This window comes from Medicago sativa, chromosome 3, assembly GCF_051527215.1.
Source record: "Medicago sativa cultivar Bolivia chromosome 3, Bolivia_mono, whole genome shotgun sequence".
In the NCBI taxonomy this organism is placed as follows: Eukaryota; Viridiplantae; Streptophyta; class Magnoliopsida; order Fabales; family Fabaceae; genus Medicago; species Medicago sativa.
Window position 1 is genome coordinate 38,758,029 of NC_140751.1, and position 19,673 is coordinate 38,777,701.

Below are 19,673 nucleotides of genomic sequence, written 5' to 3' on the forward strand. Positions count from 1 at the left end.
TTCGAAAAAAGAAAAAAAAAAAACTCTTCATATTTCAATAGATGAAATGCCTTTTCCCCTCTATTCAATTTTGCTTTTCCACAAAAATTGAACTAAATCTAGCTATGCTCATTTATCACTTGAGCAAGCTCAGGAAGATCTCTTTTCCTGTTTTATTTTCTTCATCATTTTCAGCAAATGTTATTGAAACAAAAATTACATCGTTTTCATGTCTCCCCATATCTTGTGAAAGAATGAGCCTGAATCTTCGGTTGCACCGTTAGCTTTCATGAGCCTTGTTTGCAATCTATACTCTGTACGTCGAGAAATGGTGCAACTATTGAGGTTCAAATTTGCACCTGGCTTCATTATGTGGGTGCAGTCATGGAAGCATTGGAGGAAACATTTGGAGGAGTCCATGTATAAATGAGTAATCCCATGATGAGAATGATGGCTCCAGCAAGAAAGCCTGTTGGAAGAGAAGTGGCAACACCAAGGTATGGCAGTGGCAGCGTGAACAGATAGATTGATATTGGGACTGTCACATAGGAATGTATAGTTTGGTGTTAGCTTATAACCAATTACCATGAATTTAAAATAATATTATCATTTAAATAAAATGGAAGAAAAGGAAAATACTCGTATTTAGGTAAATCTACTTTCAAATTTCAGATACTAATATCATTTCATATATTTCCACTTTGCACATAATAATTCAGAGGCCCTCCTCTTCTTGAAACCAAATATAATATGTATCATCGCCCAAAATTTGTTTTGAGAAATGCCCTTTAGCTGTAGTCCTAAATGTCTAATGCCAATCTTGAAACCCAAGATTGAATAAATTATCAATGAGTATCATGATCTCTGTCCCAAAAAAACAATACCCTGTTGTTTTGCAGTGTTAGCAACTAGTCCTAGATGTTAAAAATCTAACATCAATCTTGAAACCTCAAAACACATTCAACATGAGCAAATCATTGATGTTTTGTGAATACTTGCCACATCAATATTGATATCCTTTGAGAGAAACAAATCTAATAATACCTGCTACAGTGGTGGCTAGACAAGAGACAACAGCTGAAGAGATCTTGAGGAGATGAAGCAAGGAGATATTGAAGCCCATGTTGACAATAATAAACAGCAAGGGCAGCAAGGGAGCTCCATCACATCCTGCAAACAAAAATCAATGCAAGGTTAATCTCTGCAATTTTTATTTTTTTTCACAAGAATTACTACAGAAAATTTGGATTTGAAACTTTTTATTTTTAACCACAGGATTGGAAACTGGTGGGAATATGAACTTTTACCTATTACTGAAGTTATGGTAGAATTCCAATAGTTATGAATTCAAAACCTGGTTATGAGAATTATGGGAGATAGTGAGTAACTAAAAATTGAGAATGGGCTGTTACAAAATTATGGGTAGTTTTATTTTATTAATTTGCAATTACAAATTCAAGTATTTAAAGATTGCTAGTATGATTTGAAGGTTAGACAACAGTTTTCATTTCATAAGGCTTGAAAGAATTTCTTTCCTAATTCAAACAAATGGTAACCTGAGATTTATTGTTCTTATAGGAAATGGTGTTTGGTTGAGACTAGAGTTCCACCAAACACTTACACTGAGAGTCGCAAACGAATCTGATAACCCAGCCATAACATTGCCAATATTATAGGGTGAGAATTATCACTTGTGGGAAATCAGAATGGAGGCTTATTACTGATTGATCCATTACTATAAAAACCAACATTTGCACAAATTCGAATCACGAGAAAAATTAGCGAAAATCAAAGGCAAAACCTTGTCTATTTTGTGATGTTTCTCAAGCCATACTTACCAGAAATATGACTCTGAAGTTAGCAAAATCTATTTGGGAAATAGAGTACTGCAAATACTGAATTTCGATTAGAGTTTGAGATGCAGCTCATTGCGGGGTCAAATACAGTCCAGAGATTGTCATTTCTACCATATTCTACTAGAAGATAAAATTATGATTAAAAGACCATTACGTCAGCCAACTTGGAGAGCATCACGGAATCTGCAATTGATGCAATTGATAGAAACTCACCGACCATGGAGGATTGCATATTCACAGCCTAAAAAATCTTTAAAGGGAAGTTGATATTACATTGCCTTCAATGATGATTTTAGAATAATGTCTTCAATTTATATCATGAGATTTAAGTCTATAGTTACAACAGTTTTTTAGAGGCTCAAAGCTTGGATTTAAGTGCTGCTTGGTTCTTCCCCCTTGATAGCTAGCTTTTAAGGAAGGGTCCCCCAAGTGCTTACATACTTACCCATACTATTTATTGTCAAAGATCATAACAGGGGAAATGATCTCAAATTGTGCGATACTACAAGTAAAATTGCAATTTTGACAACATTGGGTATAAACAATTGTGCGATGCTTCAAGTAAAATTGCAATTTTGACAACATTGGGTAGAAACACCGTGAATGAGCACGAAGCTGTGCTGCATTGTCATAGGAAATTTGATTTTGGAAAGAGTGAAAGGGAAGAAAGGATTTTCAGCAGTGGATCATTCTGTTGACCAGGTGGATCCAGCCCAAATTGATCTTAGTAGCTGGGTCCAATATCAAGAAGAAGTGGACGAGTTTGCAAAACTGCCAAAAAAATCCAATTTTTTAATTAATGGGTCAAGAAGAAGTGGCTAAATCAATGTTAGTGTGTGGGCTCTATATCCATCTTCAACTCAATCATTTTAGCAATGAGATCTGCGAAGAAGAAGAAGAAACTAAGAATCTCTATAATCCAAGCTTGTTATTGGGCTTAAGGAGAAAGTCTACTGGAGCATGACCCCTGTTTTGAGCAAACAAAACTGAGAACCACATACATCTCAATGGAAGCCATTGATTGCGAATACTACGAAAAAGGCAAGACAAATGAGACATGCATAGGAATTGGAAGACTAGATTAAAATTGAGGAATCATCAAACTATGGCAACAATTGGAAGGAGCTCATTAGAATTTTCTTCCCATCCACATGCTCACAACAGTGGATTTTGGTGAATGGTTTATTTTTCCAACTATTCAACTTATAGTTTAGTAGATTGCAACCATGATGACAAGGTTGTTTTGTTAGGATGTAGAATAGGGAGAATCAGTTGGTTAGTTAGTTAATTGCTTAGTTACAGAAAGTATTTGTATTAAATTGGGGAAAACAATGATAGAGAGGGGAATCATGGCGGAGCCCTTCATGGGCATAGAAAAATTAAAAAAACAACCATAGGTCCGTTTTTCGAAATTTTAAACAATTTTGTGACGGTTTTAGTTTTCGACAAGTCCAAAATCCCTACAAAATGGTGTAGTAGCCCACCCGGAAAAATAAAAAAATTATGTCCATTTTTCGAGATTTTAAACGATTTTTCAATGGTTTTAGTTTTCGGCAGTTCCAAAAGTGGCATACAGTGATTTTTGTCATGCTTATACTTGGCTGGTTAGCGGAGGTTTACAAACCTTCTAATTTGCGGGGTTTCAAACCTCCCTTATAATTGTCCTGAGTACTGAAAATTCTCCACAATTAACAGTTGTAACATAAACAAACAGTTTCAAAATTTATAGCGGTAGTAAAATATGTAAATCCTTTTTTTGAAGTACCCGGCCGAGCTTTTTAGTCCAACTCCACCACTTCAACTTCATGCTTAATGCTTATTACAACTTTAATTTTATGTTTATATATTATAGTTTATTTTAGTGGCCCACCCGAGCATTTTTTTCTGGCTCCGCCTCTGGGAATCATTGAATACAGTATCTTTTGAGAATAGAGTAGTGACTATAGTGTGAAGGGGAAACCTTGGAGGAAAGATGTTTCTCATGTTTTTTACTATTTTCTTAATACAATTGTTCTTTCTATTCAATCTAATTTCCGGGATCCTAATAGTGTTATCGATGGCAGATGGCGACCATGGCGGAAAGCCAAAAATCTGACATACTGGAAAACATTTCCGAGTATGGCGCCGTGGCACTGCCATCCTTCACAAATAGGGCATATCGGTTTTCTAAAAAGCAGCCACCGATATCTGCCATAGTGCCACCATGGGATATTTGACAACAATGGTTCCTAACAAAACCATATTTAAACAGGTTAGCGTTAAACCGGAAGGGGTCCCAACATTTTGGTGTATTGTACACAGTCTTACCCTGTTTTTTACACAAGAGGTTGTTTCCCGAACTTGAACCCATGACCTTTCAGTCACGCGACAACAACTTTACCATTGCACCAAAGCTCCCCCTTTTTGCACAAATTTTAAAAAATAATTAAATATTAATTTTGTTTATTTATCCATGTTTGGTTGATCACATCATACACATCTGTGGGTAGATCTAGGTCATATATAATCCTTGATGAACTTGATACGAAGCTAAACAACATATTTGATAACCTAAATATATTTTGGTAGTCACCTTCCATAACAAAGGACAATACGTAAAAGAAAATACAGCTTACCGCTAGACAGCGTCCCAATATTCAGAAAGCAGGCTGCACCATCTTTAAGGTAGTTTGGCAGTTGACTGAAAGGGATGCCCCATAGTTTTGATAAGAAAGGGAGGAGGAGGCATATAAACAGCGCCTACACTAAACATATATTCATTTATGTATCCATTAGTATTTATGTTGTAATTCAAAAGATGCAAATTTCATGACAGATTGCTGGATACCTACTTGAAAAGCAGATCCAAAGGAATTGACAACAAATAAATCCAGAGAACCTCCCTGTTTCATATGATATTGAATATTGATAATTAATATATTAGATTATATGAAAGTAAAAGCTACATTATTTTGCAAGTTTAAATAGAAATACATAAGCAACATCCATTAGAAAAGCATGTTTAACTGACAACATAAACGAGTCCATCAGACTTTACTTGTTTCAAGCTTTTAAAATATAACCAACCATTTGATGTCAGTTTTTTGCAGGTTATACTTAAATTTAGAAACATCATTATCAATAGTAATCTTAGAGGTAGATGTGTTCACCATACTTACTTCGGTAATACATACAACACCTATGTTATGACAAGTCATAATTTACACATATATGGATAAAAAAATATTCATTGACATACCTTTAGTTTCCGGGTTGCATCCGAAAAGATTACCTCCTACATAGTATACAAAGGCCGTGAGTTACCATTGAGATATAGTTCAAAACCTAAAAAAATAAAATATCATTAAAAAGCAACCACCTTGAGCACAGTATCAGCTGCTTGGAATAAAAATGAAACCATCATTAAAAGACTCCAAAATATACCAGCTTCCTGCAATGATTTCCCGGCACCAGATCCACTACATTAAGTAAGCATAGGTGCATAATCAGAAATACTCAAACAGAACAAACACAAAGTTACACTTGAGAAAGTACAGACAGTGGTGTGAATTGCTTGCATGAAATGCACTCAGAAGGTTAGAATTACTCTCTCTGCTTATAAACAATAAATGAATGTGTGTTAATTTTACAAAATGATCCTCGTCCTTGTTAACCACTGGAGATTAATCATTGTCATAAATGTATAGTGGAGCATAATAAGTTGGGAATATGTACATATTAACTTGAGATTAAAATTAGGAAAAAAAAAATTGTCTTGAAAACAGAAAACGACAAACAATTTGAAATGAAAAATTATCTAGAAACGGAAGGAGTATAAATGTCTCAAAAAATAACTGCAATCTACTTATTTACAAAAAAAAATATTGAAGAATTCTAGAGGACAAATGGTTCCAATGCTACTTGGAATAAGACACATTAATTACATGTTTAATGATATAATGAATGGATCTTGGTCTACTCAATCACATAAGTCTAATGGTTCCAAATTCCAATAAAACCTACATTATCTTAGGACCTCGGTGTGACAGAGAGAATATCTGCCACTTGACCATTGGAATTTACAAATGATATAATGCCAAATTCTGCAGCTGGATGCTCTTCAACCTTGTTGCACCCCACAATGAACCCTTGACCTTTTTCCTTTAGGCTTTGTTTGGGAGTTTGGAGGGGAAGGGAGGGGAGGGCTTTGAGGGGTTGGAAATATATAGAAAAATGGACAAAAAATTCACATTTTTTGAAAGAACATTTTTTTAGAGAATGATAAACTAATACTTATGATTAATATACTTTTAATTTTAAGAATATAATAACAACATAGATTGGATTTGAAAAATTCATATAAACCCTCCATAACCCCCCAAAACCCTCCCCCAATACAATTTTTGAGTTCCCCCAAATGAGGGGGATTTTTTATTATGAGTAAAAAATTAACCTCCAAAGCCCTCTCCTCCCAATGTCTTCTATTTCTTCCACTTATTCCTTCCATTTTTCCAAAACTCTCCCCTCCCCTCCCCTCCAAACTCCCAAACAAAGCCTTAATATCCTCCTTAACCCTCACTGTCAAGTTATGCCCTTAATTCTTCAAAGCAGGCTAACGATTCCAGCCCCAAGCCAACATCTGCACCACCCAAACTGAAGAACAACAAATTCAATTCTTCTGAATTTGCATGTCCTCAATCTACAGATTTACACACTCTCCTTCACCTTTCTGTGACCATGTCCAACCTAAACAAAAATAAGGTAAGTGTTTGTGACAGACATCTTTGTCTTTTCCACCAATTCAACAGCAACAAAATTCTGGGTGCCTCCACAAATCACCATTGTCTCTTGAAATTTGTTCTTCCCACTGCTGGTTGGATTTAATGCTGATTCTATCATCCACAGAAGCTTGAGGGGATGACAGATGAACTACTTTGAAAACATATGACTGGGGGAATGACAGATGAACTACTTTGAAAACATATTACTGGGGGGATGACAGATGAACTACTTTGAACCTAGTGCAGACGACCCAGATTCAATGATGGGCAGACAACCATATAGCAAGGATAGTGGTTGGAGTACCACTTATATTCCCTCAGTTTTATACTATCTTTGGTCTTTCAAGAGAAAAAAAATATATCAAGGACATCAGTTATGATTTTTGTTCGGAAAAAGAGTTTACTTAGGTCCACTGAATTTGTTTCTAAAACCTAGAATTAGGTAGAGAAACTTGAGAAAATAGAGATAAAATGGTATGAATCGCTCGGAAGGAACCCAGTCATTTGGGATTATATACATAATATTAAGAAATAATAAATAAGAAAAAGTTTCTAGAAAGCTAATGATTCCAATCTACTCGGAGCAGTTACAAAGTCTGTACGAGCCACAACTACATTAAAAATCGCAACATGTATGTGTAATAAGATGTTAACAATTTTAAAATAACAATTTTTTAAAATAAAATAACAGCACCTAAGGGGAATGTAACTACTATAAGCCAAAACAAAAGAGTTTTCAGACTTCATTTGAAATATGATACAAGTGAAGTAACATAGAGTCAATAAAATTAGAAAGCGATTGAGTAGTTTTTTTACCGCATTAACCCACATCCTCTTATACTCACAAGTTAAAGCAAGAAACCCAGTTTCCTTCAATCAATTTGACCAAAATGATCCATAGAGCATCTATTAATAGTGTATATGGGTGTAAATGTTTATGATCTTTCAGATTCATTTCTTGATTCACAGTAAACGCCATTATAGATCATGTTCTTTTGCCTACATATACATGGTTCTAAAGTGCAGTGTATATGTTGACACTTAACACATGCATAAATTAACATGACTGACCTTGCTACAGTGATGATTACACCAATTGCCACAAGAAAGCATCCAAGTAGTTGGTTGACCTTATATCTTTTCCCAAGAAAAATAGTTGACAGGAGAATTTGCCACACAAGAAAAGTCTGCAAGAAAATTGTAGGTGAAGTTATCTATCTTTATTTTACCTATCACATGAAATGTAAGCAAGTTGCTTAGATCACAATTTTTCGTCATGTATCAAGGAAATTGTTTTACATCTAAGAAATATATCTATTGGTCTTGTTTCTGTGGGTGGAAGGTACCTAATGACCAATTTATACAAGTCGACCGACAATAGTGGTGTTCTAGGAATTATAGACGAATGAAACAATAGACATTACACAATGAAGTAACATACCTTATATGGTACGAATAATGGAATTCATACATTTGAAAGGTGGAGATTACAACAGTTGTAACCAGGCCTATCTCATCATCCAAAGTGTCATTGCCACCAGCAGACCCACATTAGAGGACTGTGTAGTATCTAGGATTAGACATCTAATTGAAAAAAATCATGGTAGTAGACGGAAAGAGCTTTCGAAAAATAGTGTAGCTCATGGGGAAGTTCAAATCTATCTATTATTGGGCATATGGTGTTAGGACTTGTTTTGTACCAAACCAAACTCGTCTAGCACATGCACACACGATGATGCATGTTTTCTATATGTTTGTTTGACTATGGTACGTGATTAATGTAACTAACCGCACCAGTGTTTTTTTATTTATGAACAATGACACCTATGTCAAAGAACACCTACTCAATTATCTAATCGAACATTATTAATAGCGGAAAAACACATAACTTAGAAGATGGAGATCACAACAATTGGCAGAGAGCAATTGAATGCTGATGGCGTTTACCTGAGACAATATTGGAATTGATGCTCCCGATAGCATTGCTGATACAACATAAAAACAAACAAATAATTAAATAAATTAGAGACACGTGCATATTTATTTATAAGACGTACATCCAAATGATAGTATTGACTTATTATCTCCCAGAATATCTATGCGATATTAAGAGGTTGCACTCCAAGATGCTTCAAAAATTAGAGTTGAAAGAAAACGACATAAAATGCAGATAAAAATGAAAATAAGAATCTTAGAAATCTTTCAATCATTTCTAATATTAAAGATATATGCTCAATTCATCCAGGAAATCTTAAATTGGTATAACTAACCGCATTAAAAATAATGACAGAAAAAGTGATGATAGTTGAGAAAAATTTAATGATATGCATTGCTAGTACTGTAAACCTATAAAATTGTTAACTGATATATTATTATTCTCCATAAATAAAATGACCAGTATATCATGCCTGGAGGCTGCAGCTGTTATAATCATATTTAGTTAATTCTTTAGTGTTCACAATTCTGCCATTCAGGAAGAAAATTTGATGAAAGATTACTAAAGACAGGAGCATTTTTAATCAAGTGAAAATGCCACAAACTTTGGTATTAAACAGAAATCATAAATTAGGACAAGCATTACCTCCTGCCGCCATTCCTGTGGCAGCACCTAGAGCTTCCAAGAGACCAACAATCAGAAATGGAGTTTTAGGCACTGCTAACATCTCATCAGTGACAATGCCAGCACGGTACCGGATATATAAAACAGAAAAGTATACAATTACATATCTGAAAGAAAGAAATTAGCAGTATAAGTAGTTATATAACCAAAAAGGGGAGGGGGAACTCTGCTATCTGCATTTTATGCTATTCGACAACAGGATAAAATATTCATCAGTTTCTTTTTTCCAAACTCCCTAGTTATACTTTTTCAGTTATTCTATGTATTAGGATCTAAATATTACTTAGTGTAAATAATAATAAAATACAATAGAAATAAATAAGAGTATAAAAATGTTTTTTATTAATTTGATTGCAATTTTTTAAATAAGATTTAGGACATATCAAATATAGTAAAATGTTAGGGTACATGGTAAAACTAATTTTTTTTTTGGTTACACATGGTAAAACTAAATAATAAAATATAAGCAATTTTTTTAATTTTGACTTATTTTACAAAATTATTTTAAATTTTGCATATTAAAAAAATAGAATGACCAATTTTTTTTTTTCTGTGCTAACTGATAACACTTCCGTTCCAAGAGAAGAGGGCATGATTAAAAAAAATCGACCAAGAATTGTTCAATCAAAGTGGAACTCAGGTTTCAAAAACTTGTTGAATGACAGAAAATTTCGTATATATACACCAATATCATACGAAATAAGGGTAGTAAATTAACTTGTTATAAACAATGTTGAAAAAAAAAAAAAACGAGTTACATTAAATATATAGAGTTTAATTGTGGTGTTGACAGTCCAAAACAATTTTGCACACACGATCAATCAAAACATTTTGAATTGTCGTGTCAATTAAAAACAGATAATTTAATTAACGTGGCAATTTAAAATGTTTTGATTGATTGTGTGCAAATTTGTTTTGTACTCTCAGCTCATCATTATTAAACTCTTAAAATATTAGTTAAATATAACTTGTTGACAAAATCAAATCAAATGTAATTAATATATGTAACCTTTCACCGCAAAGAATACATACATACATAACCACGTAATTAAGAAAACTAATAATCAATAAACTAAGTACGGAATCAATCTACTCAACAACAAAAGAAGATTTAGCACAACCATCGTAGTCATTAACAAAAAAAATTAATTATTTTTAGAAAGAAAAAAAAAACATAATATGATTTCCTCTGCAATTTTAATGTATAAAGCATAGAAACAAAAAAAAATTAATGTTTCATGAAAAACAAAAAGTAAAATAAAAAATACTTAAAAAATTTTATATGATTTCCATTACAATATTTAATCTATAAAGCACTACTAACACTGAAGTTCGATTTTAATTAAAATCAACATTTATTTAGTCTATCATCAGAAATGTCGGTGTCATATAGCATTTTAGCTTATGCATACAATATGCAAGGTCTGTACTTCGAATCCCGGCAAAAAAATAAGTGTCGGTGTCATGTAGCATTTTACTAACATTCATTGAAATTTCATAATTTCCACACAAAATGATATACGTATATGAAACAAAAAATAATAGAATCAAAAGTAGTGAAAAGTAACACATTACACAAAAGTTGAAAACTGAGCCAAGAAGAATGGATACTGTTTCAATGGAACCAACGCCAGCTTATAAAGCACCCTATTTCCGACGCCGAATACAACAACAGCCGCCGCAGCAACCACCACCTTCACCGTCTGATTCTCACTTTTCTGACAATTATTCTCCACAATCCTCTTCTTCTCATCCTCCTCACTGAAATCCGATCTCTCCCTTGCGCCACTCGCTTCTACAACCGGAATCCACGTCCGTCGCCGTAGCTGTAAAGCGGAGATTCCCTGGCGTTGAAGTGAATAGCCGTAGTGGATTCCGGCGATGGAGTTTGTTGGTTGGAGTAGGCGGACTTGACCGGAGAGGGAGGCGGTGCCGGCGGTAGGTGACCGCCGGCAGAGTGACGTCATAGGGTGGTGAAAAGTGCAGAAATTTACAGTTTTGTATGTTTAGAGAGATTTGGGTGATGATAGTTGAGTTGAGTGTGTCTCACATGGTGAAAGCGAATACACTTGTATAAAAATGGAAAATAAAAAAGTTATGTTCCAAAATAAAAGAATTTAATAGTGTGAGTGACAGAGTGAGTGTGTGACAACTTGACAAAAAGGTGGATTCTGACTTTTTTTTCGATGGCAAATAAATTCCCATTAGGTTTCAAAAACCACACGAGGAAAGCAATACAAAACGGTAATTTCAAATTATTTTTTAAGAAAATTGAATACTCCCTCCGTTTTAAAATGAGTGTCGTTGTTACACGCATATTAAGAAATGCAATAATGTTGTCTGTAGACATGACACTTTTACTAAAATAGCCTTGTTAACTATTGGTGCACTTCCCATCATTATAAATTAAAGTAGAATATGGTACTTTGAAAGTAGTGTGCATAGTAATAATTAAGGAGTACTATTGGAAAAAAGTACTCCCTCCGTCCCGGAATAACTGACCCATTTTCTAAAAAAAAGTGTCCCAAAATAACTGACTCATTTCAATTTTCAATACAACTTTCATCATTTCTAATACAATATAACACTAAATAATACTACTTTTATCATTCCCAATACAATATATTCCACTTTCCCCTTTATTTATACATTTTTCTTAATATGTGTGAAAAACAAAATTGTGTCAATTAAATTGGGACGCAGGTAGTAATTAATAATGCATTAGAGCATCCACAATGGAGACCCTCAACTTTGAAGGATCTTTGCCCTCAAATGTGATACTAGCGCACCCTATTTTATTTTTTTTGGAAAATACTCTTTGTTCGAATTATGAAATTGAAATTGTTCAAAAATGTGTTAAAGTACATAGTTTATAGGGTTATGGAGTATATATAATCTGAATATGTTCGGTACAAGATTTATTTATGTGGTCTTGTTAGCCTGTATATTCAATACTTGTTTTTGACATGAAAACTTTCTAGTCGAAGCTAAGTTTCATCATTGATGTTAATCCATAAATAAAGCTACTTCGACATATTGTGATAGTCTTGCCATATGCAAAATTATTCAATTTTCGATAGAGGAAATTCAAATTGTCTGTGAATAGGCAAAGTCAATGATCAAAAACACGTGGAGGCATGTTAGATTTTCATAAGACTTGCAGTTTTAGGACCATTACTTTCGGTTTCTTCTTATTATGTAGATATAAGAATTTTTTTTATAAGAAATAGAGGTCACAAATTAATTATTTAGAATTCTACAAACCTTTTTCAATCTGTTGAATGAGATAGTTATGTTCATTTTTTTACGTTTAAACAAATGAACACCATGAACATTCAATCTTTTTCTGAAAAATGTTTTCACAGTATGTTCTATGATTTTTAGTTTGTTCCTGCAAGCAATAAATTTAAAACTAGCGTTTGTTTACCAAAAACCACGATAAACAAATTGACACGTCTAGTGGGACCATTTTGAGCAATATATTTCTAAAAAAAATCATTTCATTTCTTAAAAAGAATTTATCATTTCTTCAATTTGGTGTGTTTTGTAACACCCACAACGTGGCACAGTAACAGTGGCGGAGCCAGGCCGGCCCCGGACTTAAGCGGGATTAGTCGGACCACCGGGCTGTTACAGGATGACCCCACGTTGATAGGAGGAACCGAATCACATCGGAATGAGAGGGATCCGGAGGCCGTGTAGGTATGGGACTACATGGTTGAAGGAAGGCTTATAAGAATTGTTAGGTACTACCCATATCAACAAGATGCATCACCTTTTCGGGAGCTCAATCCATAGGAACTCCACAGTTAAGCGTGCTTGGCTTGGAGTAGTACTATGATGGGTGACCTACCGGGAAGTTTCCCGGTAAGCATGTGAGTGAGGACAAAGCATGCTGAAAAGACTCGTGTTGGTTTGTGGGGTTAGTCGGCAACCGGGAAGTTTCCCGGTAAGCATGTGAGTGAGGACAAAGCATGCTGAAAAGACTCGTGTTGGTTTGTGGGGTTAGTCGGCAATCCTGTAAGCAGTATGGGATGTTACACTTGGTATCAGAGCAGACCTCTCCCAGTACGGTGTGGTTCGGGGACGAACCAGGCGGAAGCTGGTGGGCATGTAACACCCACAACTTGGCACAGTAACAGTGGCGGAGCCAGGCCGGCCCCGGACTTAAGCGGGATTAGTCGGACCACCAGGCTGTTACAGGATGACCCCACGTTGATAGGAGGAACCGAATCACATCGGAATGAGAGGGATCCGGAGGCCGTGTAGGTATGGGACTACATGGTTGAAGGAAGGCTTATAAGAATTGTTAGGTACTACCCATATCAACAAGATGCATCTTCTTTTCGGGAGCTCAATCCATAGGAACTCCACAGTTAAGCGTGCTTGGCTTGGAGTAGTACTAGGATGGGTGACCTACCGGGAAGTTTCCCGGTAAGCATGTGAGTGAGGACAAAGCATGCTGAAAAGACTCGTGTTGGTTTGTGGGGTTAGTCGGCAATCCTGTAAGCAGTCTGGGATGTTACATGTTTGTTCTTAGCATAAAAAATTCTTCTGAAAAATTTCATTTGTGCAGCGTATAAGAAGTGGTAAAGCCCTTCCTGAAATGGCATGTCCAAATACCAATAACGCTTCTGCTTCCAACGCCCAGAGTAATCCTCAAAGCACGCAAGAACAATCATCCCAAGCGTCAGTTAATGGTGTCAATGTGTCAACTGCAATGGAAGTAACTATTCCTATACCAGTTTTGACAGTTATGGGGGTAAGTGCTCTTTTATATGTCTCGATAGTGGCTGCATCGACGCATTCAGACCCAGTGGCATCTGCGTCACCACGAATAAGTTTCCAATGACACATGTGGGTACCAATCCCTTAACTGGGAATTCCGTGGAAACTAGAATTCTTTTTATGCCATAATTTACATTACCAATGGTCACTAGGGAATATCCATATGGTATGTTATCATCAATGATAGCATACCTTCAAAACAATGCATCTACGTATGCAGATAATAGAACAACGACGTTTTCGCCTTATAATACATGTTTGGCCTCAAGATTTGCACTAAGCAATCCTGGTCGAAATGCACAACCATCTTTAAATACAACTTCTCTCATGTCCTTAAGACATCAGATGGATGAGAATAATCATGATGTGGTTAATCCTATAAAACAACAGTTATGCACTATGTCCAATCCCTTGATCCAGAACACAAACCAATGTTACCAGATGTTAGCCACCCAAATGGATAGGATAGCTGACTTTTATGGCAATCATCTAGTACAAAATCAACAAATCATTTTTCTCCTATATAAGGGTGACTCATCGTCATCCTCAAGGCATAATTCATTTTCACACACACTTAGAGATATTCAACCTCATTTCTTACACTGACTTTGGTGTTGGAGTGCTAACTTGCTCGAAGACACCTTTCGCTCTATCGTGAAGACTACGCCGCCACCGTACTGGAGCACGGTACACAATTGTTGCCTCTATCTGATCACTACCGGACAAATCAATATATTTATTGACGCACACAATTGTTTACCTTGGATTTTGGTAAACTACTGAACTGGTTTAAAACAAGTTCTAGTGAGATCAACCAGCAAATCTCAAGACATATTGTGCTTGATTATTTTTCCAGAAAATTATGATTGTTCTTGTTACTAAGTAGTGAACTATGAATATAATCGTCGGAATCCAGTCACAGGGTAAGACCTGTCGATATTATCTTCAAAGGATCGATGTGAAAGCTTAAAATTAAAGAGTAAAATGAAAAAAGAGTCTAAAAGATAAACTAGAATTGCATTAAAATGAAAGTAAAGTGATGCACAAATTCATACATTAGGACTTGTTGCTCATTTCTCCTTGTGTGGGCAGATTGTTTGAGCGTAAGTTTTCAGTATGATTGAATTGTGACCCGTTTTCCATAGAGGAAAATGCTACTTATACTAAGTAACTACCTATAGACACGTTCGAAACGTAACTGCTAATAACTACTACAGACATATTTGAATTTCAAATAACGTCTCTTCGACGAGAAACCGCTACTCAGCTCCTCCTTTCGATGCCAATCTAAAGGTGAGAAAAAACACAAGAAGGGGGGTTGAATTGTGTTAGCTTTTCCTTCTTTTTCTTCTACTGAAATCACTGGTCAGAAGCAGATAAAGTTCAGCTTCTGAAGTGATGTTCAGATTCTACATGCAGCGGATAAAAACAAAGAGAGAAAGAGAGAGAGAGAGAGAGAGAGAGAGAGAGAGAGAGAGAGAGAGAGAGAGAAGAAAGACACAAAGCAATTATACAGGTTCCATCCACAAACCGAAAGTAGTCTTGTCCCCCTTGCACTTCCAAGGAAAGTTCACTAAAATGTAATATCTGATTACAACTGCTCATTGCTAAAACTAGCAAGAGACTTCAAACTTACTCAAGCACAACTGCAAGAGATTTCCTATGCTCAAGAACTAAATCAAGAGACTTCTTATACTCAGGCACAACTGCAAGAGACTTCTATTCAAACAGAATTACAAAGAAATTTGTTTGAGGTTGAACACTTGATATACAATCAGTGGTGTTCACAATAGAAAACAGATACAGACTCTTAATACTCTAGAATTTCTAAGATATGAAAGTTGTTAAGAAATTCTAAGTGAACTTTTGATGCAGAACAAGTTCAGCAGAGTTTTGGCACTTGTAAAATTGTTGTATGAGTCTTACGATTCTCTAAGTATTCACTCCTTTATATAGAGGTGTGAAAGAGACGTTGTGAAATTGCCAGCACATCAAAAAGAGTCTTTTGAAGGTTGATCAAATCACTAATGATCTTTTGCCTGATATGGTTATTGTCCTATGAAGGATCAATTTCAAATCCATTCCAAGTTTGGAGGAACACTGGTGCAGACATAGCTGTTGTTCTTCTCCTGTTGCAGAGACAAAACAGAGTAGTGGAGGTAGTGGTTGTACAATTTGTACAATTGTCCTTTTTTAACTCTCTCCAACGAATAAGCATCCATTGCATTCAAATCCATTTGAATTAGCCTTTACTTCATTCTTCCAGTCTTCTGCAATGTTGGGCGAGATTAAATCACTTGAATAAACATTAAATCTTCAATTCCTTCATCTTCTGATGATCTTCAGCTCCTGATGATCTTCAAAACTTCTGATGAAATCTGCTTCTGATGAGGTGCTTCTGATGACGTCAGCACTTCAGGAGCACTTGTTTGCAGAATATCTTTTCTTCAGATGTTTCAAGCTTCCTTCTTGTTGATTCCATTGCTCTCATTTGTTTTTCAAAAACTAAGCTTTAAAGAGAAACTAAATTTTTTGTCTATGATCCTGCACACTTTGAACAAATATTAGCATATCCAATTGACAATTTTTAATACCTTGTTATCATCAAAACTCTAAAGGGTAATGTTAAACACATTTTGTTCCAACAATCTCCCTTTTTTTGATGATGACAAACATCAGTATTTAAAATGTTCAATTCTTGTTAATCTAATTAACAAGTTGACTTTAAGGGTATGAGGTTTGTAAGCTCCTCCTGAGTCAATAGTACTGTAAGGTGAGGTTTGTAAGCTCCCCCTGAGTTTTATCCATGTTAATTAAATTCATCATTAAAAGCGTAATAACACTCAGAATATTCTCACATTAATAGACTGAAGATAAGAAGAAGGTCCTATTAATTTAACTTGTTTAGGAATTAAATTAATGGGGCTCAGAGCCTATAAATACTATACATCTACTCCCCCTTTTGTCATCAACAAAAAGATAAACTATAGATAAAAAAAAATGAGAAAAACAGTGTGAGAAAATATTCTATTGATAAGACATTTAAAAGCAGTTCAGAAGCAAAGAAGGTAAGGTCAGAAGCATAAACATAGTCAGAAGCACAAAATATTCAGAAGCACAAAAACAGCAAAAAAAATAAACAAGCTAAAAGGTGTGCAACTAAGGCTTGGCTTGATTTTGGAACATCTCCAACATGTTTTTGAGCAAACTGTTTGTAGTCTCTGACTGCTTCTTCATTTCTTCCTTGAATTCATTGTTGCTTCTGATCAGATTTTCTTCTCTGATTCTTGCTTCTTCCAGTTGAGCATATGTCTTCCTCTTGTATTCAGCAAATAACAATCTTTGCTCAACGAGTTCTCTCTTCAGCTTCTTATTCTTTTTCTCTAGCTCAGGATCATTCTTTAGTTTTTCAAGAATTGGAGAATATGTTTGAACTTTCAGCTTAGTCAACCACTTGAGATCCAGATTCTCAGAATGTACACTAGAAGAGATGATACCAGAAGCATCCAAGTACATAGGAGTGTCTGATATGTAAAGCTTGCTCTTCTCCTGAGTTCTTTTGATTTCCACATCCTCCATGCTCTTTACAACTTCCTTGAACCAGTCCTTGAGAGTGTTTTGAGCTTTATTATGTACTTCAAATGATATCTTCTGAAGTTCACTCATGACAAAGTATACTCTGTCTCTCAGTCTTCCCCATTCATTCATATAATCTTCTTCATGTACAAAGTTGTTCCTGGTCTTCACTAACTTGTTCAGATCCTTGAAAATGTTCTCAAACACCTCTTGCAATATAAAAGAATCTAGTAAAAGGGTAGGAGGGAATGAGACATTTGTGGTTTGGACAGGTGGGCAAGTTTGCTTTCAAAAGATTGATGTGATTTTATAACAAAAAATTCGTTTTATATGGTTGTATCTAAACAACCTAAATTATTTTTTATAAATTTTTTTTATTAGAATAAACAAACACAACATATATTCGTATTTTTTTTATAAAATCTCTAAAAACATTCTCTAAATTATTGAATGTCAAAATTTAGTTTATTCTAATTTGTAACAAACAGGGCGTACATGGTTTGTTATAATTTTCCCTCAAAAAAAAAAATGGTTTGTTATAATTTAAAAAAAAATCACTTTAATGATCATCGTATTTGTTAGTTATAGTTTTTGAAAAAATCAGGATCACCGAAAAATCTAAAAACAACTTCAACTGAAAAGAGAATAGAGTAACTTTTCAAAAAATATACTTTTTTAGAGGGGAGAAAATAAGTATCAAAAGAAGAAGATAATTTTGTGCCAAAATAACCATTTTATGTAGTTGTATGCAAAGAATTATTTATGATAAACAAACACAAAATTGATTATGCTTTTTCATAAAATCTCTAGAAAATAATCTCTAAATTATCCAATGTCAAAATCATTTTTTTATGCTATAAAATATGGATCATATATTTAATTTACATTTTTTTTAAACGAGCAAAATGAATTATATTAACTCTGTTGTAGTAGTCTCCTCAGCAAAAGGTGTACTAAAAAGACCACTAAAAATTTACAAGCAGTCATAAAAAGTTAAAAAACAAAATATACAAAAACTAATTTAGCCAATTCCAAAACAAGGACCCATGGTTTGTTTCAAAAAAACAAGGACCCATGGTTTGTTTCAATGAAGAAAAGATATCGTGTTGTGATGCACATTAAAGATTTTCAATCAGTGATTCCAAAACAGTGTTCGACAACCACTTCTATCCCAAGTCCATTTAATTGCATCTCCAGAAAATAAAGTCAAATATTTTGGTGAGAAAGGGAATAAGAAGAAGGGAGTCAATTACAATTACTGGGAATCTGGAATTCAATATGGAGTCCGTTTATTTGTAGGAAGGGGTGGCCATTAAACCTGAATCTGAACGCTGATTGATACGAGAGAGAGACGATGACGGTGAAGCTCTTTGAGGAGGAGAGAGAAGTGTGTGAGAACTGAGAAGGGATCACGTGATCTTTTAATTGCAAAGTTTAATCTTGATTTATTATTTTGATCCAAAGGTCAATATTGTCTCCTCTCATCCTCTCATTTTAAAAGTCCTCTTATTTGATACATCCTCATATATATTGTTTTGAAAAGGGTTTTTTAGAATTTATATTATATTCCAAAAGATTCTCTCCGTCTTAAAATATAAGCAAAAATTGATCAACAAAAGTTAATATATTTAGTTAAAAATTTGTATCAAATCCATCATCTTAAATTTATTTTTGCTTATATGTTAAGACAAAGGGAATATGAGTTGACACTAATTGTTCGTTCTTCTTTTTCTCTTAAAATTTTATATCAATAGTATTTACCCTTATACGGCTGGCCTCTATCATGATTTATTACACAAATGGTTTTTATGTTTCGTTCCATATAAAAATAAAATTTAAACATTGGAAGAATTAAAACAGCAAACATATCATAACGTGCAAAATTAAAAGAACGAGTAATCTAGACGGATATCGAAGAAATACAATTGATCAATTTGAAACAGGTTGCTTTATTTAAAGTAGATTCATGATAACATGCATGGTTTTTTTTTTTGTTTTTTTTTTGAGACATATCATTCTTAAGTGGCAATTTCCAAAGCCGTCCTCAAGTACCTACAGCACCTCTTTTTCAAATACAATCTTTGATGTCGCTGC

At 34.5% G+C, this 19,673-nt stretch overlaps 1 protein-coding gene across 2 annotated transcripts; it reads right to left on the bottom strand.

Annotated features, from left to right (window-relative positions):
• LOC146937520 (protein CLT3, chloroplastic-like) lies at positions 1 to 11,303 on the bottom strand. Of its 2 annotated transcripts, none has more exons than XM_085751787.1 (10): positions 10,827 to 11,303; positions 9,177 to 9,322; positions 8,543 to 8,580; positions 7,667 to 7,782; positions 5,194 to 5,293; positions 5,074 to 5,109; positions 4,667 to 4,717; positions 4,451 to 4,574; positions 1,024 to 1,149; positions 1 to 517 (listed from the first exon to the last, which is right to left on the bottom strand). In XM_085751787.1, the coding sequence occupies exons 1-10, from the start codon at positions 11,180 to 11,182 to the stop codon at positions 348 to 350; spliced, it is 1,263 nt and encodes a 420-aa protein (XP_085607913.1). In that variant the 5' UTR covers positions 11,183 to 11,303; the 3' UTR covers positions 1 to 347. The 2 variants fall into 2 exon arrangements, with proteins under 2 accessions (XP_085607913.1, XP_085607912.1); XM_085751786.1 differs by having other exon boundaries at positions 10,791 to 11,303.
• Positions 11,304 to 19,673: the final 8,370 nt, after the last annotated feature.

Coding starts and splice junctions, on each gene's coding strand:
- LOC146937520 (XM_085751786.1), bottom strand. CDS start 11,182: ATGACGTCACTCTGCCGGCGGTCACCTACCGCCGGCACCGCCTCCCTC. Junction 9,323..10,790: donor GCTCAGTTTTCAACTTTTGT/GTAATGTGTTAC, acceptor TCTTTCTTTCAG/ATATGTAATTGTATACTTTT. Junction 1,150..4,450: donor TATTGGGACGCTGTCTAGCG/GTAAGCTGTATT, acceptor TTTTGTTTGCAG/GATGTGATGGAGCTCCCTTG.